General features: G+C 37.7%; 2 protein-coding genes and 1 long non-coding RNA gene across 3 annotated transcripts; 1 reads left to right on the top strand and 2 right to left on the bottom strand.

The window, feature by feature from the left end:
- Window positions 1-7,175: 7,175 nt before the first annotated feature.
- On the bottom strand, window positions 7,176-10,331 carry LOC120419046 (protein pygopus-like). Its single transcript, XM_039581615.2, has 2 exons — window positions 10,164-10,331; window positions 7,176-10,100 (listed from the first exon to the last, which is right to left on the bottom strand). The coding sequence occupies exons 1-2, from the start codon at window positions 10,189-10,191 to the stop codon at window positions 7,846-7,848; spliced, it is 2,283 nt and encodes a 760-aa protein (XP_039437549.1). The 5' UTR covers window positions 10,192-10,331; the 3' UTR covers window positions 7,176-7,845.
- Window positions 10,332-11,175: 844 nt separating this feature from the next.
- Window positions 11,176-15,309, bottom strand: LOC120419072 (NADH dehydrogenase [ubiquinone] 1 beta subcomplex subunit 8, mitochondrial). The gene is made up of 3 exons (XM_039581660.2): window positions 15,149-15,309; window positions 14,746-14,969; window positions 11,176-11,400 (listed from the first exon to the last, which is right to left on the bottom strand). The coding sequence occupies exons 1-3, from the start codon at window positions 15,234-15,236 to the stop codon at window positions 11,188-11,190; spliced, it is 525 nt and encodes a 174-aa protein (XP_039437594.1). The 5' UTR covers window positions 15,237-15,309; the 3' UTR covers window positions 11,176-11,187.
- Window positions 15,310-20,568: 5,259 nt separating this feature from the next.
- Window positions 20,569-22,245, top strand: LOC128093557 (uncharacterized). The gene is made up of 2 exons (XR_008212585.1): window positions 20,569-20,917; window positions 20,976-22,245. It is a non-coding gene; the product is annotated as an uncharacterized LOC128093557 (long non-coding RNA).
- The last annotated feature ends 957 nt before the right edge of the window (window positions 22,246-23,202 follow it).

Below are 23,202 nucleotides of genomic sequence, written 5' to 3'. Positions count from 1 at the left end.
CCGGGGGTGGTACATTACGTAGGGTTTGATGTAAGTATAAGCGCCTAACCATTTATAGTGTGCCTATCAACTTTCATTAAAGCAAAAACTGTTATATTTTTAGTTTGAATTCAAAAACTAGTTGTTATTTTACTGTGTATTGTTTTCTCCTGAAATCTTCCCTATTGTTGAGTCGTGTTTATCTGTTGCTATTTCTTTTGTCGCGGTGTTTTGTTACAATATTTTGGTCCTAAGCATTTTAGAAAAGTTTTTCAAAAGTACAATAGTAATACTTGTGTTAATGCTTTAATCATTCCATAAATTGAGTAAAGGCTCGAACCTCACTTGCTTAAGAAAAATGGTGAAGTTTCAAAACAATGGACAGTGAAGGAAATATACTATGTAAAGAATCAATAGTAAAAGGAAGATAGTAATTTATGAAGTAGATATAGAAATTAACAATAGTTAATAAAAAGAGGTAACAAACAAGCTTAGATTGTATTGAGGGCAATTTACAGGGAAGATGAGAAATTATTCAAATATGTAGATAAATAAAGAAAAGGCGTATGATGAACAAAATTGACATCGCTGCCAAATTAAGGGAAAGCAGACAGTTTTTTACAGCAGCATCAATTGGTAAAATAGAGTGGAAAAGCGTTGAGAAATAAGAGAATCACATAAGTAAAATCGAAATCAAATGGAGGATAGTAAACAGAAGCCGTTTTAGAAAATCAGTGAAACAAAATAAACAGAAGATAGCTGTTAGCTGAAATGGAAAGAGGAGAAACCCCGTTCTGCGATGCTCAGGTACATCCACAGCAGTTGACTCAACATACTGCGAATCAAAACAATACCGTCTACAATCACAAATTACTTCCCTTTCCCACATTGACGCGCCCCTTTCTTCTAGCCGTCTCTACTCTGACCCTCGCTGGTCAAAGGTTTACGAGTCGTTTCCACAGGCCACCAGCTAGGTTACACCTTGTCATCATGATGACTAAACCAAGCCAACGTGGAGGTAAGAAAATAGGACACTTGCAAGGAACCAGAGCCATGCTGTTTTGTCCAAACAGCACTACGGATGTAGTTGGGCTCCTTCCGGGATGTTCCTCGCCTAGGTGTGTCAACCGACGAGTATCATCAGTATCATGCACCCTTGGCCTGCCTTAATTTCAGCTAATTGCACCTAAATTTTTATTGAAATATTGAAGTATATTGAAAAAAAAAATATTTTGCTCCCTGATTTTTCTGACCAAATTTGAAGGTTTGTCGACAAAAACTTTAAATAAAATTTCTGGAGTTTTTTTTTAAAAAAAAAAGGTCCAATAAACCAAATTTACAGTTTTTGCTTTTTGGGTGTTTTTGAAACCGCCTTGAGTCAGGGGTATTAAAAACACCCAAAAAGCAAAAACTGAAAATTTGGTCTATTGGACCTTTTCAAAAAAAAACTCCAGATTTGTACCAGCCTTATTAAAAAATGTTAAAAAAAACTAAAACTTGAAAAACTAATTTTCTGAATTTTCAATATTATTATATCGAATACAAGATTATTGATACGTTTGTAATTTTCAGTCGCATTCAAATAAGCAAATTTAAAATATTTGATTTTTTCATCAAAACATTGCAAACAAGCACCGCGCGAAGAAATGTCAAACGCCACTTTTCGTTCCGTTTCTTTTCAGCTCGCCTGTGCGAATGGGGTATAAAGAAAGGGGGAAAAACAGCTTTACGAACAGCAGACAAACAGGAAACAGCAGAAAATCTCGATCTTAGGAGCTCGAAGGCTTAAATGGGGGAGAGCACCCAAACCTCTTTTTGTTCCAAGGCACCTTCCACATCAGGATTCGAACTGACGACCTTCGGATTGCGGGTCTTACCAGCAGGCTTAATTTGGTGTGTTGTTTGTACATAGTAGGATGTAATAAAAAATACTTTTTTTGCGTGCATCCAGGGGCTTGTTCCGGTGGGCGTACTGGGACTAATTCCAAAAAATGAGCTTGTTAAAAAAATCCTTGAGCTTTGAATTTTTAATTTTAGAATATTTAACATTTTTACTTCATTGTTATTTTTTAATTTGAAATTCTTACCTCTCAATTGTAGCATTATTAAATATTTTAATGTTTGATGTTCTAAACTTGACAAATTTTAAATGTTCGATTTTGAACGAGATTTTGAATTTCTGATTTTTTAAACTTTAAAATTTTAAAAAAAATTCCGATTTTTTTTAATTTAGAATAATTTTTTTTAACTTTGGATTTTTAAATGCTGGTTTCTTTGAATTTTTTAATTTCTGATTGTTTTAATTTTCTAAGTATTTTTTTTATTTTTTAAATATTTTTTATTTATGCACCTAGTTTTGTTTGTATTTTCAAATTTATAAATTTCTGGTTTATTTTTTATTTTTAAATTGAAATTGAAAAATGTCCAAATTTCTGTTTCTAAATATAAAAGTTTATATTTAATTTTTTGCAAGACACATTAATGAGGGTAGGCGTGGCTGAATGGTTACGCTGTTCGCTTTGTTAGCGGAAGGTTCTGGGTTCGATTCCCATCTGCTCCTATCGAGAAATTATGGAAAGAAGGAATTCTGAACACTTGAATATGAACGAAAAATTCATTAGCTCGCGGCGGGGTTCGATCCCCCGTCCTTTGGGTCAGCAGACAAAAATGCTAACCACCAGACCATCGAGGCTTAGTTGTCTAGAAGGAGATTAAGAATGCTATAAGAATCCAAGAAACTTTATTGGAATCTATGTGAACCTAAGAAGAGGAAAATGCAATATTGAATGCAAGTTGAATTCAAGGACATTGGTTGCATAATTGTTAGGCGAATATTGAACTTTCAACACGACCAGAATTCACCACAAAAAGCTTGGTGAACCGAATTGGAAAGCTTCCAAAAATGAATCCAAGAACATACGAAGAATTAAGGACTATAAATAGATTTGACTGGCCGCATCACTTACCACGGTGAATCCTGGCTTCACACCCATCTTACTAACACCCTCAAACCTCACGTGATACTTTGTCGAAGACGCAGCTGATTTAGCGGTCTTCATCACTCAAGTATCGGACTAAAATTCCTATCCACTTCCCCCGTGTCTTACCACTGGTCGTGGCCGGCGCTGTGATTGGCTAGCATGATAGGGACATTTGAAAGTTGCGAAGTGGTGATGATTGGTTCCTACTCTTCATCTGTGGTCCACGGAGCAATTCTTGGAGGTCCTGGTCAATAACAGAATAGCAACTACGGGTAGACACCAATGCTATGCTATGCTATGCTAATTTTTTTTGAAACACATTAATGATAAGTTTTGGGGAATTCTCTCTGCCTCTGGTTTACTTCCTTTCGAGTAATAAACAAATTCCGTCCTTTTAATACTAAGATTCTGCGTTTTGAGATTCAAAATTATAAGAAATTTATAAGAAACCTTTAAAAAAAAACTCCTGAAATTTGTTGGTTTATTGGATACGACAACTTGTTAGTTTACACTATTAATCAGGTCAAGGAAGACACTTTAGAAAATTTGGAAAAGTTACAAAGGATCCAAAATGCTGAGGATCTTGATATGCCTTTGAAAATTTTAAAAAGAGTAAAAGCCTGGGTACTGAAAGGACAGAATGTGTAACGTGATTTTCGAATGTTCTCCACTGCTCCAGCTGCAGAACAGCTGTAAACATAAACAAAGTAGAAGGCTATGTTCAAGCTCAAACGTGACATTCTTTTTGCTGCTGAAGTGATTTAGGTTGAAAATGGTTGTGTATGTTGAAGTTAATCGTTTTTTTTTAAATCAAAAAAGCAACTTAATAGAACTTTCCAGATGACAGGGGGTCTATGATTTTTTATCATACGACTAAAACGACTACAAAAACAATTTCCATTCAAAATTATCGATAATGGAGCACCCGCAGTCGAGCAGTTTTTGACAGTTCGCTCCATAAGAAATACATTGTAGAAAAAAGCAAAAACTGCTCGAATGGAAGTGCTCCATTATGCCAATCTCGAAACCACTTTTTAACATTTGTTGACTTCTAATTTCTCAAAAGCCCGACGCTGCTGACTTTTTTAATCTTGACAAAAAAAATATGATGAATTACAATACTTGCTGCTTCTTGCTAGCTTTTTGCGGACAGTAAATTGGATCCACTTTGACACTTCAACGCCAACATTTCAAAAAGCATCATGTACAAACCATGCGTTTTGAGAAAAACGCATTTGAATGTTGAGCATCCATTTTCAAATCCCATTTTAATATAAAAGCAAAATAAGATGTTCTAATGATAACAAACGATGAAAAACGTTGCTTTTATTGATACTTGATCATCCAAATTCAATAAAACATTATTTCCGTCGTTTTATTTAAGAAAAACAAACATAACTTCTTTTGAAATCACCAACGTCTATATCACCCTGCTGTCATTGAAGGGGACGCTTTGTTATGATTCGTTTTTCTTCGCCGAATGTACATGGTGCTTTGTTCATGATGCTTTTTTTTCGTCACGAGGTTTATGTAGTCTTTTGTTTGACAGGTTGACAGGGCTATATAAACAGGGACTGCTGATGGCAGAGATTTTGTTTATGTTACTTTATTTAAAATCATGATTAAACAGACTTTACTGAAGTAACTTTTGCTCATTTTTGGTGGAGAGGTAGCTTATTAGGAGTACTTTTAGAATATGCAATAACCCAGAAAGTGTCAAAATGTATATGATGCCTTTTGAAATGTTACCGTCGATTTCCGTAATTTTATTTGAGAAAAACAAACATGATCACTTCGCGCTGCAGACAGTCTAAGCCTGTGCGGTTTTTGCAAGATTTTTTTTTTTTTTTTTTTTTTTTTTTTTGGGATGCTCGAAAATGGCAAAACTCAGAAAGGTTCTATGAATGGAGCATTTCCATTCGAGCAGTTTTTGCTTTTTTCTACAATGTATTTCTTATGGGAGAACTGTCATTTCTACCACTCGAATCGGGTGCTCCATTCATTTTGTCTTGTTTGCGAGTTTGGCAAACTGACTAACACGAAAAAGTGCTAGTTTGTTTGATCAAACAAACTAGCACCACGGGTCCCCCACAGACCGTTATTATGAATAAAAAATTTCCACCCAAACCAATGATTGGACATGGTTTCTGGGACCATTCTGCACCTCTGGGCCGAGTTTCAAAATATTTGCCGGCAGAAATTTCGAATACGGTCAGTTTTAGTATTTTGAGTAGAAATTAAGGAGAAATCACATGTAAAATGCATAGGAAAAGATCAAAGTTTCAATGTTTTAACTCTAAAACGTTACTGGTCATGGTTTTAAATTGTACTAACATGTAGCAGAATGATATAAAAACGATTTACGGCACTGACTTAGTCGGATTAAGCCTAAGTCGAGTGACTAAATTACATTATTTACAAGTTTATACCTTAATATTGAAAAAACTCCTATTTCAGGAAATTTTATGTCAAGGAAAACTAGACTGCACAAAAATAACTTAAAATGGGGTGACTTTGAGCCAAAGGGGTGACATTGTATCAACAAACGAATAAAGATTGCTTTGATAAGCTTGAGTTTTACGTTTATTTATTTATTTGTAGACGGATTAATTTGGTCTATTTATTTTCCTACAAAACAATTTCATGATATTGCTACGCAAATCTGCTTAATCTGTTTGAATAAAGCCTGTTGATTAAACATTAAATTAACTAAAATTAATTTCAAATCTCCTGGAAGTGACAAATTTGAAAATGATGCGCATATTTTTCAGTTCTGAATCAATTCCTACTGAAATCAAATAAAACAATCAAAATATTAGGGCAACAAATTCGGTGACTTGCCAAGTTTGTGACATTGTAATTAGAATAAAAATGTGCCATGCCAAGCTTGTTGAAGGATTGATTGTGTTTTCACATTGGGCAGAAGTAGGTTTTGTTTTGATGAATACATTATTAGTGAACGTTCTTGATGATCAATAATATGTTTTATTGAATTCTAACTATGAGTGTATCAACATTACTTTAATCAATTATAAAATATAATATTTCATGACGATAACTACAATATTAAAAATAATTGGTTGGTTTGAAATGTTAATCCTGTGGGAATTTGTGTCATTAAACTTTTGTTAATTATAATCATTACACTGGACAACAAAAATATATGAGCTAAATGATAGCTGAAGTACTCTCTGGATTTCATTCGTATGGTTGGAATTTGTAAACGGTTTGAAAAAAGCACAATTTTATTCTAATTGCAATGTCACAAACTTGCCAAGTCACAAAATTTGTTGCCCTAATATTTTGATTGTTTTATTTGATTTCAGTAGGAATTGATTCAGAACTGAAAAATATGCGCATCATTTTCAAATTTGTCACTTCCAGGAGATTTGAAATTAATTTTAGTTATTTTAATGTTTAATCAACAGGCTTCAAACAGAATAAGCAGATTTGCGTAGCAATATCATGAAATTGTTTTGTAGGCAATAAATAGACCAAATTAATCCGTCTACAAATAAATAAATAAACGTAAATCTCAAGCTTATCAAAGCAATCTTTATTCGTTTGTTGGTACAATGTCACCCCTTTGGCTCAAAGTCACCCCATTTTAAGTTATTTTTGTGCAGTCTAGTTTTCCTTGACATAAAATTTCCTGAAATAGGAGTTTTTTCAATATTAAGGTATAAACTTGTAAATAATGTACTTAAGTCACTCGACTTAGGCTTAATCCGACTAAGTCAGTGCCGTAAATCGTTTTTATATCATTCTGCTACTTGTTAGTACAATTTAAAACCATGACCAGTAACGTTTTGGAGTTAAAACATTGAAACTTTGATCTTTTCCTATGCATTTTACATGTGATTTCTCCTTAATTTCTACTCAAAATACTAAAACTGACCGTATTCGAAATTTCTGCCGGCAAATATTTTGAAACTCGGCCCAGAGGTGCAGAATGGTCCCAGAAACCATGTCCAATCATTGGTTTGGGTGGAAATTTTTTTTTCATAATAACGGTCTGTGGGGGACCCGTGTTTGAGGTAGTGTAAATGTAATAGCTCCTTGAGACCCATCGGCCAGGCCTACTACGTAAAAGTGACCGCAGAGACGATTCGTTGCAATGGATTGAGTTTGAGCACGAGTATTCGAATAGCACCAAGTTTCTGAATCTGACACTGTGATACCCACAACCGGCAAAAGCACACACACACTGAAAACTAAAATTATTACACTTTTTATTCAACTGTTAATCGTTACCGTTTTTACTGTTTTTCTTGTGTGTTAGTCTTATTACATATAATCGAAAAAACGCTGCACTTGGGGGGAAAAAGGTATGGACAAGAACAAACCGAGAAAAAAAACTGCACAAATGAAACGAGTTTGGAGTTTGAAAAAAAAGGAGAACAAAGCCGTTTAGATACATATTCGATTGTTATTGTGTTTTTTTTTTTCCTTTTTCGACTTTAGGGGGTTTTGATCAAAGAAAGCTTATTTCTCACGGTTTTTTGAAATGCTCAAGGAAAAAAGAAGGTTATACGTTTCAAACAAAATGTTCATGTAAGCTTACACATACACAATTGCTCTCTCTCAACATTTTGCTTGTTTTGTGTTTGATTTTACCTAACCACATTGTCACTTAACTATTTATAGATTTTTTTGTTTGCTTCATTTATTTAACTGTTTTTTTTTCTTCTCTCCGCTGCACGCGAATCCATTCGCGTTTGTTCTATTACTTTTCAATTTCGTCGTACCGGTTTTACTTTTTTTTAACTTTTCTCTTTTTTGTTTACGTGTGTGTGTGTCTGTTTGTATGTGTGTGTGTTGTCATAAGGCAGATTTGAAAATGATGCTTCCATTTTACCGCGACTTGACTTACCTTCCCCCGCGCTTAAGTGTTGGCCATCGACGTCTGGGGCGTGAGCGGTCCTCCCTGGGGCGTAAGCGGCGTCAACGGTCCCTGCTGGCTGCCCGGTCCGCCCTGCTGCTGCTGCTGCTGCTGTTGGTGGTGCTCGGGCGATACGGACTGTTCCTTGGGTTTGGTGCCGTTCGGGTTGGGCGTCCCGTTGCTGCCGGGGCCGTTCGATCCGGGGGTGCCAGGTTGTTGGAGTTGCTGCTGCTGGGGTGGACCGGCGTTTGGAAGCATCATTCCGCCGGATTTGAGCGGATCGTCGGGGTCGACGAGGGGGGAGTGCGGGTGGGGAATGCCGCCGCCCTGTTGGTCGGGCATTTTGGGCATCATGTTTCCGGGGCCCATTCGCTGCTGCATGCCGGGGTTGAACATGCCCGGGCCGTGGTTGCCCATGTTGTTGTAGCCACCTCCCATGTCGTTCATGGGTGGGAAGATCGGGTCGTGGTCGGGTTTGTACATGCGATTCATGGGGCCGCCCATTGGGCCCATCGGGCCACCTCCGCCGGGGCCACCCATGTACATGCCGGGGTTCATCATGCCTTGGCCGCCGCCTCCGGGTTTGTTGTATTGCATTGGCGGAATCTGTTCGTTGATCATACCGGGGCCGGGCCCGCCGTCCGGCATCATTGGTCCGTTGGCACCGAGTGGGGTGTTCATGAAGGCCGGATTGAGCGGTCGATTGGGCGGTCCGCCAAAGTCTGGGCCGGGCATTCCGCCTCGGAACTGCGGCCGCATGCCCATCCCGTGCGGGTCCATCATGCGCTGCTCGGGGAAGAACATTTTCTGCATCTGCCGGATGGTGGCCAGCTGCTGTTCGCGGTGCTGCCGCTGTTGGGGCGTCAGATTTTCGTCCGGCACCTTGACGCCCTGGAGTGAGGGTTGCGGGTGGGCTCGGGATTGCGACAGCACGTTGCCGCCCTTCATGAGCGGGAGAGACGCCACCAGTGAGTTCATCTGGTCGATAATGGTTGAGCTGGAGTGACCACCGCCGCCGCCGCCACCACCACCACCGTTCCCGGGACCTGGGCCAGGACCTCCTGGGGAAGGATTTTCCATTTTGATCGGCGGATGAATTCCACCGGGATGCTCTCCCGAGTCGGGGCCACCTCCTGGGCCAGGGCCTCCGTCCATGCAGGAGTTGGGCGTGTGGTGTATCGTCGATGGTTTGGACATGCCGTCCGGAGGTCCGCCAGGGCCACCCATTCGCATGTGCGGATGTGGCGGCGGATGGCCTCCATCGTTTGGATACATTGGCAGCGATCCGTCCTGGTCCATGCACGGGTTCGGCGTGTGGTGAATCGTAGCTGGTTTCTTGCCCATTGGTCCACCTCCGTCCGGGCCCATTCCGCGCATTCCGTGATGATCATTCCCGAACATTGGCACAGAGTTGTCGTTCTCCAGACACGGATTGGGCGTGTGATGGATGGTGGCGGACTTTTTCACCCCGTCAACGGGTGGTCCTCCACCCCCCGGTCCCATTCGCATGTGGTGCGGATCCGGCGAACCGTGACCGTGTGGTTCCATCCACGCTGGCATCGGTCCACCACCGCCGCCACCTCCTCCTCCTACTCCACCATCGTCCATCGGCCCACAACCCAGCCGGCTCTGCTTCTGCATGTGCGCGCAGTGATATGCGATGATGGACGCGTACCGGCCACTCATGACCGCTTCCGCACCCTGATTGGCCAGTGCCGTGCTGAACACAAAAATCTGACTCTGCTGCTGCGTGTACTCCAGCTTGTTCGACGGTTTACTCGACATCATCCCCGGCAGACCCTGGCCCATCTTGACACCACCACCTCCCATGTCTCCCGGATGTCCATCGGGCATTCCTCCCTTCGACATCGTATCGATCCCTGGTCCACTGATCGGAACGTTGCTGTTCATACTGCAAGCGTCCTGTTCGTGCTTTATCCCGGGTCCATTTCCCGGCGGACCTCCACCCTTCATCAGCGGCGAACCATCCTCCTTGAGGCCAAAACTACTCATCAAATCGGCATCCCCGCCGGGACCCATTCCCTGCTGCTGTTGTTGTTGTTGCTGCTGCAGCTTATTCATCTTCTTGCTACGCGGGCCACTTATCTCCCCTGGTTCCGACTTTTTCGGCATTCCTCCTCCGCCTCCGCCCGGATGCAACTGGGGCTGCTGGTGCTGATTCTGCTGGTGGTGGTGGTGGTGCTGCTGCTGCTGATACGGAGGTAAAAAGTCGCAATGCATTCCACTCAGGGAGTCATCTAAAAAGACAAATCCATCATCAAAGACCTTCTTCAAACCTCACAACCCACACCGACACTCACCGTACCGTCCGCCGATGCAACTGGTCATTCAAAACAGCGGAACCCCAGCGCCGGGACACAAGAATCCGGCGGCCACCAAAACAACACAATCCTCCTCCGCCAAAACAGTCCCGCCGCAAAATGCGCCTCAGATAATTGCGCTTTTCCGGCCCAAATCGCCACCTCGCTCGCGCCTTCCACTTCCCACCGCCGGGGGATGCTCGACGATCGTCACCGGAACGTGGACCTGCCGGATTTGCGGGGTAATTTTGGGCCAAAAACGGACGCGCACAGTGACAGTTCGAACGGGAAGCAGATCGGAATTCTTTTGCCCTTCCTCTTCTTCGTCGTCGTCGTCGTTGGCTTTGCTTTTGATTGATTGTTTCTCGCGGTGTTCCCCCTGCGCGTGACAGTCGCACTTTCCGCGGTGTTCCCTGCGTGTACTAAACGGTGTGAACTGAACTGAATGTGGGGGGTGCGTTTGGTGGTACGGGATAAACAACATTCAAATAGGGTGATTTCAAATGATTTTCAGCTTTCTAGAACAGTTCTTGACTTTTTTTTTATAAGGTCCAATAAACAAATGTAAACATTGAGTGTATCCCGCTTACTCCGATGGACTTTGACATAAGGTGTGAAAGGGATACACTCAATGTTTACATTTGTTTATAGGACCTTATCAAAAAAAAGTCAAGAGTTCTACTCTTAACTTAAATCTGGAGTTTTATTTTTTAAAGGTCCAATAAACCAAATTTTCAGTTTTTGCTTTTTGGGTGTTTAATAATACTCCTGACTCAAGGCGGTTTCAAAAACACCCAAAAAGCAAAAACTGGAAATTTGGTTTATTGGACCTTTTCCAAAAAAAAACTCCAGAAATTTCCTTTTTTAGATTGTGATATAGTTATTAACAACTCCCTTTTTACTATTTTCCACCAATTTATTTACACAATTCATCACTGCGAATCGGTTACCGGTGTGTGATAACGTGGGAAACAATTTTACCGAACCATATTTACCAAATTTTGAGTTTTTCGCTTCTTTCGATTTACTTCGAGTCAAAGGTGTAGTGCTTGCCGTCGCGGGCGTACTGCTTAGCGAGCACCGGCCGGAACATCTTGTAGTCCTCGAGCCAGTAGTACAGCCCCAGGCAGCCGGCCATCACGCCGAGGAAGGCCAGCCAGTACGTTCGCATGGGGTAGCGCGTCCGCTCGGCCGAACCGTACATGTTCTCGCCCCACAGGTCGCTCTCGGCGTGCAGCTGGAAGTGAAAAAAGAAAAGAAAATTAGGCTATTTCTAGACTTTTTTTTGTTAGGTCCACAATAGTTTATTGGACCTTTAAAAAAAATCTAGATTTGAACAAGGAGGGTATGGGACCATCCATAAACCACGTGGAAACTTTTTTGAAATCTCAGACCCCCCCACCCCCTACGTGGACAATTTCCATACAAAACAAATCTGTTTATACGGGGCGCGGACATTGTAAATCGTTGTAAATCCAAGATGTCAGCCAAAATGAGGGTGATGAAATATTAAAAAAATGCATTTTATTGTTTGGAAGACAATCAACTATTAAAACTTGACTCGAATTTGATGTTTAAAACAAGAAAAAAAAAACGAAAATCCGAAAATCGATTATTCGAAGTCCCATGTAAACCTTCGGATTATCGAACTTGGACTGTACATTTTTCACTTCAGATTTGATCCAAAACAATTTAACACAGATCTATTTTTGCTCCGGATCGAATTTTAACCGCCCTTTTTACAATCTTCCGGACTTTAGCAAAAGTCGTATTTTGGTATATCTTTTGAAGTAATTATCTACGGGTCTAATGAGACCAAGGTTCCAAGGTTCAGCCAGTCCTGAGAAAGTATTATTTTTCGGTGCACAGGCTCACATTCAGACACACACACACGATATGTATACGTGAAGATGGGTCTAGGGAGTCAAATTAAAAAGTTCATTTTTCGAGTGATTTCATAGCCTTTTTTATTGAGGAGAGGAGTTTGATCTAAACGAAAAGGTCTATTTTTTAAAACGCAACGGCACATTGAACGACCTAAAACATTTTTAATGGATTTTTAACCATTTTTGAAAATAAGCAAAAAAAACATTTTCTGACAGAATGTCTCTTTCTTAATAGCTCGTTTCAATGAAATCATAGTAGATCCATTGTAAATGTCGTCTTGTCAATTTAAATTTTTGCCATTTAAATCTAAAGACTGTTGGTTTTAGGCAAGTCTTCATTCATAAAAATAGGGTTTTAAATCAATTTTGATAAAAAAACACGATTGAAAAACATTTTGATCTCTTTTTTTCAGTTTAAAGCAAAATAATATAATAACAAGACAACATTTAAAGGCTGTTACGGAGCTCGGAAATAACGCAAAACTCCATATAAATAAACGCCCAAGATTCGCCCAATGAAAGATTTTCGAATGGTCCCACTTTGTTTACATCTACAAAGTAGGAAGCTGCTCAAGCACAAGCATGACTTTTTTTCTTACTGGTAATTGAGCTGTTTTATAATCCGTAGTATGTGTTTTATTTTGTCTAGTTTTTGATATTTTTTTGCTGGAAAATTGCCGCTTTTCGATCTGTTAGAAGAGATTTTTCTTAAAAATTAAATTCCCTGTCTGATTTTGGAATCCAACAAACTGAAAGGTTTTCACTAAACCAGGGTTTCAAAACGAAATCAAACAATAAAGACAGCTTCTGGATGGTAACAATCGCATCGACGCCACAAACAACTTCCATTAATAATTATAAAAATTACGATCTCGTCTTCAACATTCTTAAAACTTCTTGACTTCAACTCCAGGTCCTTAAAATCCACACATTTTTCATTCTTTAAAAAATAAAAAGAAATTGTTGTGATCGATAACAATACTTTCTAGGGGAAATATACACTTTCCAATCAAACACCTATCTTCGTCATATGTCATTTTCTCTATAAATGCTACTTTTCGTGAGTGTTCGCTTAAAACTTCATCACAATTGGCAGCACTAAGCAGACCCAAAAGAGCGCTGGAAGAAAAAAAAGAACTAAGCTGAAAATAGGAAAATGGGCGTGGCCCAATGCACTCAACTGATTAGAATGCATTTGGGAAATATTTTTATTTAAATGGTTGTAAAATGAATAGCATAACTTTTAATAAAAGTGAAAATAAACAGAAATGTTCACACAAAGTTGCTCTACTCGTTGGTGTACTGAATTGGTTGGTGTTAGTGAATTTCAAAGAACACTCCAGATTATCCAGCATCATTCAAACACGACCGCTTATTATGCTTAAAATGGGTATATTTCCCCTCCTTCTTGTGGACAGTAAATTGGTTCCACTTAGACAGTACAAAATTGAGGCCGTTTTGCGAACCACTATTCAGCACCCATGTGTAAACCATCAATTATCATTAAATTGTCTTGAAAAAAAAATGAAAAATTCAAAAACTTTAAAAGTAAATTTAGAAGTTCAGATACTTAGACATTTTTCAAATATCTTAGAAGATTCAAAAAAATTAGAATTTAAATATTCAAAGAATACAAAATTTAAAAATCCAAAGATTCTTAAATTCAAAAACTGAAAAAAAAATATTGTTTATGCAATTTTTTTAGAAATGCAGGAAATCAGAAATTTAATAATTCTAAGACTCAAAAATTTTCATTCAAACTAAATTCTAAAATTCAGAAATAAAAAAAACAATTATTCTAAATTTGGAAAGTCAAGAACATGAAATATTTAAATAATTAGTAATGCTACTATTATTTTTTCAAAGAAATTAAGTATTATTTTTGTGTTTAAATTTAAAAAAAATATTTTTTTTTTTATCTTTGAAAAAACATTTAAGAATTCAAGGAATTGAAAATTTTGAAATTTACTTCCAGAATTTTAGTATCCAAGAGTTTTGATTTTTCAAAATATAATAATTTTTGTTTATCGTTTTTTTTTAATTCTAAAATGTGTAGTAAAAGTAAGTAAATCTTTCCTTGTTCCTGAGGGAAACACCCGTGAAGAGAATCGGGGCAGGCATTTACAAAGCGGATTCAGTGACAGTTTATCAATCAACTTAATGTTAACATGTTGGTTAATGTTAACAATCCATAGGTTGTCTTCCTAAGGTGTCTTGATAAGGTCCAGTTCGAATCCAGAAGGGAAAAAAATGAGCTACTTTTCTTGACCGCGTTTCTTCCGATCTCCGCACCGTACTTTACGATGGGTAGAGTATATGGTCCCCTTGGAAAGAACTGTCAAGTAAGACCGCGAAGTCGTACAAAGGGTCATTGTCTTGGTTATTGTACTCAGAAAATTAAGCTTAATAAGCTTAAATTTGAAATTTCAGGACTCAATTATCATAGGGCATTCAGACCCTAAAGATAAATTTAAAAAAGTAAATTTTGTTCTTTTAGCGAAAGCAAGCCAGAGAGGATAAAGAAAAGCCCCTAGAAATGGTTCCCTCTCCTTTTTTTTTGTGCTGATCGTATAGTATTTATGTATCGTACCTATATATAATTTCTTAACCCCTTTCTTGGGAGGTGCGCATCGGCCCTTAAAATTTTGTTGGTTTTCACGATAAAACACCCACATCACTCCCCCCAAATCACTCACCGGTTCGTGCAGGTTCCGCTTCAGCTCGGGAAAGTCGTACGGATAGTAGGGATCGCGTGCCTCGACCGGCGTATCGGCCAGCTTCGGATAGTCACCGTAGCCGAGGCCATCGTTCGGATAGGGCTGGTACTCGGCCGGATGCAGACCATACTTGCGGGCAGCCGCCTCACGCTCCTTGTCCGTCTCGGGGAACTTGGCAGGCTTAAAGTCTTTGTTCCATCCGTCTGCAAAAAGGGGAAGAGATTTGTGACGAGTGTCTTCGGGACCAGATGTAAACACAACTCCGTGCTCTGACGACGGGTGATGTTACGTAAAAACCAAAGACAAGCAATATTAAACCAATTCCAGGCGGGTGAAGGGTGCTTCGTCTGGGTCTACCCGACCGGTTGGAGCAGGTACTTACGGGCGTTGCGTACGGCCAGCGCGAACAGGGCCGGGTTTTTGCTCTGAATTTGGGAGGCAAGTTTCAATCCCTTGATGAGTGCTGCCATTTTCGCTGGACCACTTTTCGCAGGATCTTTTGAACAAAACGTCAAATTATGACAACAGCAGGGGGAGCAGAGAGACACAAGTTTAGAACAGTCATGTTTTCAGTTTCAGCGCGTTCCGTTCAGGTCGATGTGCATTTGTTTTTGTACTAATATTCGATGGCTCAGCACACGGAAAAACAGGTACTGATTTCCAGAGTTTTTTTTTTTTCTTTAAAGGAGCAATAAACTATTGTCTTTCATATGTATATATGTAGGACCTAATCTAATCTAATCTAATCTAATCAGACCCTAGCGCAGCCAATCTTTCGAAGGGATCCTGGAGAGTGCCTTAGGTTAGATGACGCCTAGCACTCTTCTTGTCATTTATTAACATTTGTAGTGCGCCATTGCATCGAAATGCATTGAAACATCACAAGCGTTAAAGCGGCCAGGCCTACTGCGTAAAGCCGTATCGCAGAGATGACTCGTAATTGGGTTGAGTTTGAGCACTGAGTGTTCGAACAACAACACAATTCTGAATCGACAGGGGAGGAAGAAGCGTGGGGACACACCACCATACGCTCCGAGATTTGGTTGTATTCGTTGGGAGCACCATGCTAAGAAGGTTTGGTACTCCGGGACCCTCTGGGATGGGACATTGTATTTCCACGAATGCCCTGGACACTATTTGCCGTGGTTATAGCGCCACAACTCGCTCTCTGTAACAGTAGTCCTAATTCCAGTCCACGCTCACCAAGTCGTCATGGCCTACCGGTTAGCATTTTTGCTTACCAATACAAAGGACGGAGGATCGAACCCCGCCTCGAGCGACTTTGATTTTTCGTTCATATTCATCATTTCTAATTTATGTGTTCTTAACTTTCTCGTTGGGAGCAGATGGGAATCGAACCCAGAACCATTCGCTTACAAAGCGAACACCGTAACCAGTCAGCCACGGCCGCTCCCTATATGTATATATGTAGGACCTAATAAAAAAAACTCTAGATTTGGTCAAAATTGGATTTCTCGTTGTGAAAATTATAATACACTCAACCCCCGGTGGTAGGTCACTTTTTCGTTTGACACTTTTCTAGTTTGTACCCCGTTGGTTGGTCAAAGTCAAACTGAAAAGTGACGAACAGTCATTTTTTACACGGCGCTCACGCACACTATCAAAACAAACGTTTGGTAGTATGTGTGAAGTCCGTGTAAAAGGGGTGTCAAACTAAAAAGTTCGTTTGACAACAATTGGTGTCTAAGGGCATCTCCACCGCAGAGATCTAATTGCGTGGAAAACCTATCGGTTGGATCCCCAGTTTTAGCTTTGCTCCGTAGCTAATACACGTTTTCGCACCGCTGGGAGCTAATTTGGCTACCGAATCAAGCCCACCGCGGGGATCTAATTTATTCATTTTCAAATTCTAGCCGTTTTGTTGATCGAAATCAATAAAACTACATTTTACCATGATAGAACATGCTTCCAATTGCATAATATGTCCAAATTGTTTGCTTACATCAATAAAATATCATTTTCAAAATTTTAAAAGAGTTCATCCGATTTGCTCCCGACATGTTTGCACCCCAACTTTCGCACCGCGGGTAGCAAAGCTAAAGCTAAATTAGCCTTCGAGTTCATTCAGCGAAGAAAAAGTTCATCGGGGATCCGTCGAGTAGCCAAGATAGGTGCTCGAGAAGTCCCCGAGCTGCCGGTGGCTAATTTTTTCAGCGATTTTTTGAATTATTTGTATTTGTTTTGGTTGAAGATGCATTTATTTTGAATATCAAATTTGAATGAATATTAAAGAAATCAGTAATTTAGTTCAAAACGATTTTATTAAATTGAAAAGTTGTGGAATTTATATATTTTTTTGTATTTTTTTTAAATAAAAATAATCAACCACATTTATTAATATAAGTAAATCATCACCGAAAATTTAAACATGAATGTCCAAAACTTAAAAATAACTAAACTAATTTGAACATTTTTAAATTATGTATAAAATTCAAATATATATCAAGCGAAACAATGTAATTGGTCCAATGTGAGTTTGTTAACAAAGGGTGTATCTTGCTCACGTCAGTGAGGAGTAAGAAAAAATTACGAATACCGTAAAGGCTGATACGCAGATCCGAAGGAACGCAAAACTCCATATAAAAAACGCCCAAGAAACGGTCAGGGAAAGGGTCACGAAAAGGTTTTTCTTAAGCGGTACGCAGCATAAACGAAAAGTGGCGTTTGACGTTTCTTCGCGCGGTGCTTGTTTGCAATATGTTCTGATGAAAAAATTGAAGAATTGCAATTTTCCTTTTCAATAATCTTGTATTCGATATAATAATATTTAAAATCCCCGCCGAATCTCAAAATGCAGAATTTTGAAATTAAAAGGACAGATATAGTTTTTTGGTCGAAATGGAGTAAAAAAAGAAGTTGTCTTTATAGCTGTCGGCCACTATTGCTAGTACCAATCAGCAACCTCTGGATTGTGAGTCCAGTGCGCTGTCCAATTGATCCACACGGACGGGATCGAAATTAAGTAAAATTTACAAATTTACGAAAAACCCGAAATTCTAACATTCAAAAACACAATTTTTATCAAAAATAAAAATAAAATGAATTCAAAATCAGGAATTTGAAAATTTAAAAATTTTGGGAATTAAAGAATTGAGGAATTCAAGAATTTAAGAATTTAAGAATTTAAGAATTTAAGAATTCAAGAATTTAAGAATTTAAGAATTTAAGAATTTAAGAATTTAAGAATTTAAGAATTTAAGAATTTAAGAATTTAAGAATTTAAGAATTTAAGAATTTAAGAATTTAAGAATTTAAGAATTTAAGAATTTAAGAATTTAAGAATTTAAGAATTTAAGAATTTAAGAATTTAAGAATTTAAGAATTTAAGAATTTAAGAATTTAAGAATTTAAGAATTAAAGAATTTAAGAATTTAAGAATTTAAGAATTTAAGAATTTAAGAATTTAAGAATTTAAGAATTTAAGAATTTAAGAATTTAAGAATTTAAGAATTTAAGAATTTAAGAATTTAAGAATTTAAGAATTTAAGAATTTAAAAATTTAAGAATTTAAGAATTTAAGAATTTAAGAATTTAAGAATTTCAGAATTTCAGAATTTCAGAATTTCAGAATTTAAGAATTTAAGAATTTAAGAATTTAAGAATTTAAGAATTTAAGAATTTAAGAATTTAAGAATTTAAGAATTTAAGAATTTAAGAATTTAAGAATTTAAGAATTTAAGAATTTAAGAATTTAAGAATTTAAGAATTTAAGAATTTAAGAATTTAAGAATTTAAGAATTTAAGAATTTAAGAATTTAAGAATTTAAGAATTTAAGAATTTAAGAATTTAAGAATTTAAGAATTTAAGAATTTAAGAATTTAAGAATTTAAGAATTTAAGAATTTAAGAATTTAAGAATTTAAGAATTTAAGAATTTAAGAATTTAAGAATTTAAGAATTTAAGAATTTAAGAATTTAAGAATTTAAGAATTTAAGAATTTAAGAATTTAAGAATTTAAGAATTTAAGAATTTAAGAATTTAAGAATTTAAGAATTTAAGAATTTAAGAATTTAAGAATTTAAGAATTTAAGAATTTAAGAATTTAAGAATTTAAGAATTTAAGAATTTAAGAATTTAAGAATTTAAGAATTTAAGAATTTAAGAATTTAAGAATTTAAGAATTTAAGAATTTAAGAATTTAAGAATTTAAGAATTTAAGAATTTAAGAATTTAAGAATTTAAGAATTTAAGAATTTAGGAATTTAAGAATTTAAGAATTTAAGAATTTAAGAATTTAAGAATTTAAGAATTTAAGAATTTAAGAATTTAAGAATTTAAGAATTTAAGAATTTAAGAATTTAAGAATGTAAATTTTTATGTACAACAGTTAAAAACACGATTAAAAACCATTTCTGATCACTGTTTTTCATTTTAATTTTTTTTTTTTTTTTGGCAAGACAACACTTTTTTGATGGATCAATTATGGTCCCCTTGGAACGAGCTGTCAAGTAGGAGCTTTTCTGTCAAGAAGGACCGCGAAGTTAATTTTTCAAAATTGATTTAAAAATCCATTTTAAATTCTTTGTGGTCGTACTCAGAAAAATAAGCTTTATCGCTGTAATCAATAATATCAGCAATCTAAGCTTCATTTTAGGACCCAACTGCTCGGATTGCTTGTTTTCAAATCCGTATTGGCTTATTTAAAATGTTTTGCTTGAATTTTGCTTTTTACTCAATACAAATGACTTGTCTCTTGCATGTCTGGCAGTAGATCGACAATGCGTTGTCCAAAATTAATCAAACACAACCCCAATCTAACCTAAAAAACAAAACTGCATCACCCCAGATTACCAAAAGTCATTTTTCATGCGTGAACTTGCAGCACGGGAGGGAAAATATCTCCAAACTCCAAGAATTGAAATCGAAAAATCAATCATCACTCCTAATGTAAACATTTACTGACGTGAGCAGGATAAACTCTTTGTTTACAAACTCAAATTGACCCAATTACATTGTTTTGCTTGAAAAAACCATCCGTCAGACGATTTGCTCCCGGTAGATCCCGGAGCTAACCTGAGTTTTGTTTAGATTCGGATGAACACGGATGAACTCGAACCTAAATTAGCTCTCGCACAAGTACCGCGGTGGGCTTGACGCGGGTGCCAAATTAGCTTTGCAACGCAATTAGGTCCCTGCGGTGGAGATGCCCTAACCAACGGGGTTTGAGTGTAGTCAATTTTTATGTACAACGGTAAAAAAACACGTTTACAAACCATTTCTGATCATTTTTTTTTTTCATTTTAATGCAAAAATGAATAAATTGACAAGAAAACATTTTTTCGAAGAAGGACCGCGAGGTTAATTTTTTAAAATTGATTTCAAAATCCAACAATAATATCAACAATCTAAACTTAATTTTAGGACCAATTGGGTCCTAAAATTATGCTTAAATTTGTGATATTATTGTTCACAAAGACAAAGCTTGTTTTTTCTGAGTACAATGACCCTTTGGACGACCGCAATGGATTTGAAATTGATTTTTAATTTAATTTTGAAAAATTAGCTTCACGGCCCTTCTTGACAGAAAAGGTCCTACTTGACAGCTCGTTCCAAGGGGACCATAGTTGATCCTTCGATAAAATTTTGTCTTGTCAATAATTTTTTTGCATTAAAATGAAAAAAAAAAAGTGATCAGAAATGGTTTTTAATCGTGTTTTTTTATCGTTACACACAAAAAAAATATTACGGTAATGACAAAAGTACCTTACTTTAGAATTAAAAAGTGGTTAAAATTTGCTACATTAAAAGTTTTTTTCTTGATTTGAAAATGAAAACTTTTACTGCTACAGTTTTTGAAAATCTCATTGTTCACTGATTTAAAAGTTTTCACTTTTAATTCGACTGTAAAATTTCTTTCATTTTGTCGTTCTCGTGTAACCGTGTTCGCCTAAGTCCAAAATGTAAACAAACGTTTTGGTGATTCCGGTGAGTGGAGGTCCACAACGACTATCAAAACCGAACGCGGCCGCTGCCAGGACTTGGACGCGGAAACCTTCGAAAGAGGATGGTGCGGGCTCGGGTGCGGGTGCGGAACAAGGTTGGGAGAATAGGGGAAAGTTGGTTTTCAAAAGGATAAGGCCATGGCTGCAGCTTCCTGCAGGACCTGCAGCTGTTTCACGACCGAAATGGGTATGAATGAAGCTTGGGTGTTTGGTGGCGTTTGAGATTATTTTGTTTGTTTTTTTAGGACGCCGTTTATGTGGTTGCCGAAGATCGGAGGTCGGGATGTGGATTTGCAACGGTTGTATTCGGTGGTGGTGGCCCGGGGTGGGTAGACGAGATTGACGTTGAAGCAGATTTACATCCGCTTTTTGAACAAGTACGAAAAAGTTAATTTTCACGGTGAGGAGAAGGATCCGACGGAAGAGGGAAACGACGAGTAGCGGCATAATCGGAGGTGGTCAGCGCGGATGTTGCTCTCGGTGCCGGCGGTTTACGACCATCAGCAGCATTATGTGCCAGAAGTGATGACGAGACAGTGTGGGATGTCCCGAGGGTCCGCAGTCCATTTCTCGTTGCGGGACGAGTATTACCTAAACATCCGGAAGAACAGTTTGCACCAGTTCTGGAAGGACCGTCTGTACGAAAGCCGCAGGTCCTGGAGCTGTCGTACTCAGATTACTTCCAGAGGTTGGAGCGAGATCCAACGAATCGATCAAAAACATCTACCTGGAATACCGAAGAAGTTACAGGTGAGTATTGAGAATGTGTTCAGTGTCTAGCCAATTTCATTTACTTTAAAACTCTTTCAGCAACTCCCGCCCGCAAACGCTCATCTCGCAACGGCGCAGCTTCGGCTGGATGAACTTTAACGAGTTGGCAATATCTGTATCATTCTCGAAGGAGGACGAAGTGATCGTGAACTATCCGTTCATGCGCTTCACTTCCTAGCCGGAAAACGTCGACTTCCCTTCCCGAATCAACAACCAATGGCCAACTCCTCCAAGCCTGTCCTGATGATGGCCGGCAACGAGACCACCCTGTTCTCTACATCGCTGTCGCGCTCAAAAATAAAGAACGCGATGTTGCTCCCCAACGAAACATCCATCCGTAACCTGCTCAGCCTGGGGCCTTCGAACGTGACCGGTGGCGTACCGTAAGAATCGGTACAGCTTGGACGCGGAAGTTGGCCAGCCATAAGCAGATCCGTTAAATACAAAAAAAAAACGAAAACATACTGTTTTAATATTAAAATATTGAAATAAAATCCATCACATGTTTCGAAAATCATCACTGTAATGTTAAATGTTATTTATTCTTGCCATAAAAAGTTTTTTCTTATATTAAAAGTAAAAAACTTTTACCTATACAACGATTTTGTTCCAGAAATGCATGGTAGTATCAACAACTTTTTAACTTTTAAATTAAAAAGTTTGAACTTTCTACGAATATTCACCAACGCGAACTTTTAATCCAACGAACGATCTTTTTAAATTTAGAGTATTTTTTCTTTGTGTGTAGGGCTTTTGTACCCAATTATGGAGTTTTTTTTTTAATGGTCCAATAAACCATATTTTCAGTTTTTCCTTTTTGGTTGTTTTTTAATACCCCTGACTCAAGGTGGTTTCAAAAACACCCAAAAAGCAAAAACTGGAAATTTTGTTTATTGGACCATTAAAAAAAACTCCAGAATTGAAATAATAAAAATAAATAATTGAAACAATAAAAATAAATAATAATTGATAATTATCATTCGATATGAGAAATTCTCATATACCGCTGACGTTTCTGAAAACAAATGCAGGCTAACAAACAAGTCAAACTGCCAAACTATCAAAAAGTTTGTTAAGGAGTTATTAGACTACGACAAACAAACAAACAAACTCGCTAATTGTTTGTTTGTTTGTCGTAGTCTAATAACTCCTTAATAAACTCATAATAGAATTTCAAGTCCCTTTCGCAAAATTAAATTAACAGAAACTACGTTATTCGACGTCACAGATTTTTACATTTTTGTACACCCTTACCAAAAATCATGATTTTTTGAGTTCCAAATCCCACTTTCCATACGAATTTTTCAGTTCAACCCATATAACCATTTTTATGGTTGTAGTACCTGAACTCAAAAAATCGTATGAAAAGTGGGATTTGGAACTCAAAAAATCATGATTTTTGGTAAGGGAGTATAACGTCTGGGTATAACAGTATTGGTAGATGTGTTTGCTGTAAAATAAATAATAACAGAGAAAGAGAGAGTGAGAGTAACTGTTAGTCTAATCAAGGTACAACTTTTTCATGACTCATTTATTAAAAAGTGCACTTTTAACTATTTTGATTTCGTATTAAACCAAATCAGTATCGAAGAATTTTTTTATCACAACTTGTAAAAAAAATTAATCAGAAAATAATCAAATTCCAAACATTTTTCAAGCATCAAGGAAGAGAGTGAGAGCGAGAGCCAAACAACCCCAAAA

This window comes from Culex pipiens, chromosome 3, assembly GCF_016801865.2.
Source record: "Culex pipiens pallens isolate TS chromosome 3, TS_CPP_V2, whole genome shotgun sequence".
NCBI lineage: Eukaryota > Metazoa > Arthropoda > Insecta > Diptera > Culicidae > Culex > Culex pipiens.
The sequence above is the reverse complement of the archived record's forward strand: the minus strand, read 5'-3'. Positions and strand labels throughout refer to the sequence as shown.

Bases quoted from the DNA above. Each gene is read 5' to 3' on its own strand.
- LOC120419072 (XM_039581660.2), bottom strand. From the start codon at position 15,236: ATGGCAGCACTCATCAAGGGATTGAAACTTGCCTCCCAAATTCAGAGC. The intron at 14,970-15,148 runs GTAAGTACCTGC...CCCTTTTTGCAG, and splicing joins GCTGGCCGTACGCAACGCCC to ACGGATGGAACAAAGACTTT. The intron at 11,401-14,745 runs GTGAGTGATTTG...TTTCACTTCCAG, and splicing joins AGCGGAACCTGCACGAACCG to CTGCACGCCGAGAGCGACCT.
- LOC120419046 (XM_039581615.2), bottom strand. From the start codon at position 10,191: ATGACCAGTTGCATCGGCGGACGGTACG. The intron at 10,101-10,163 runs GTGAGTGTCGGT...TTGTCTTTTTAG, and splicing joins TTGCATCGGCGGACGGTACG to ATGACTCCCTGAGTGGAATG.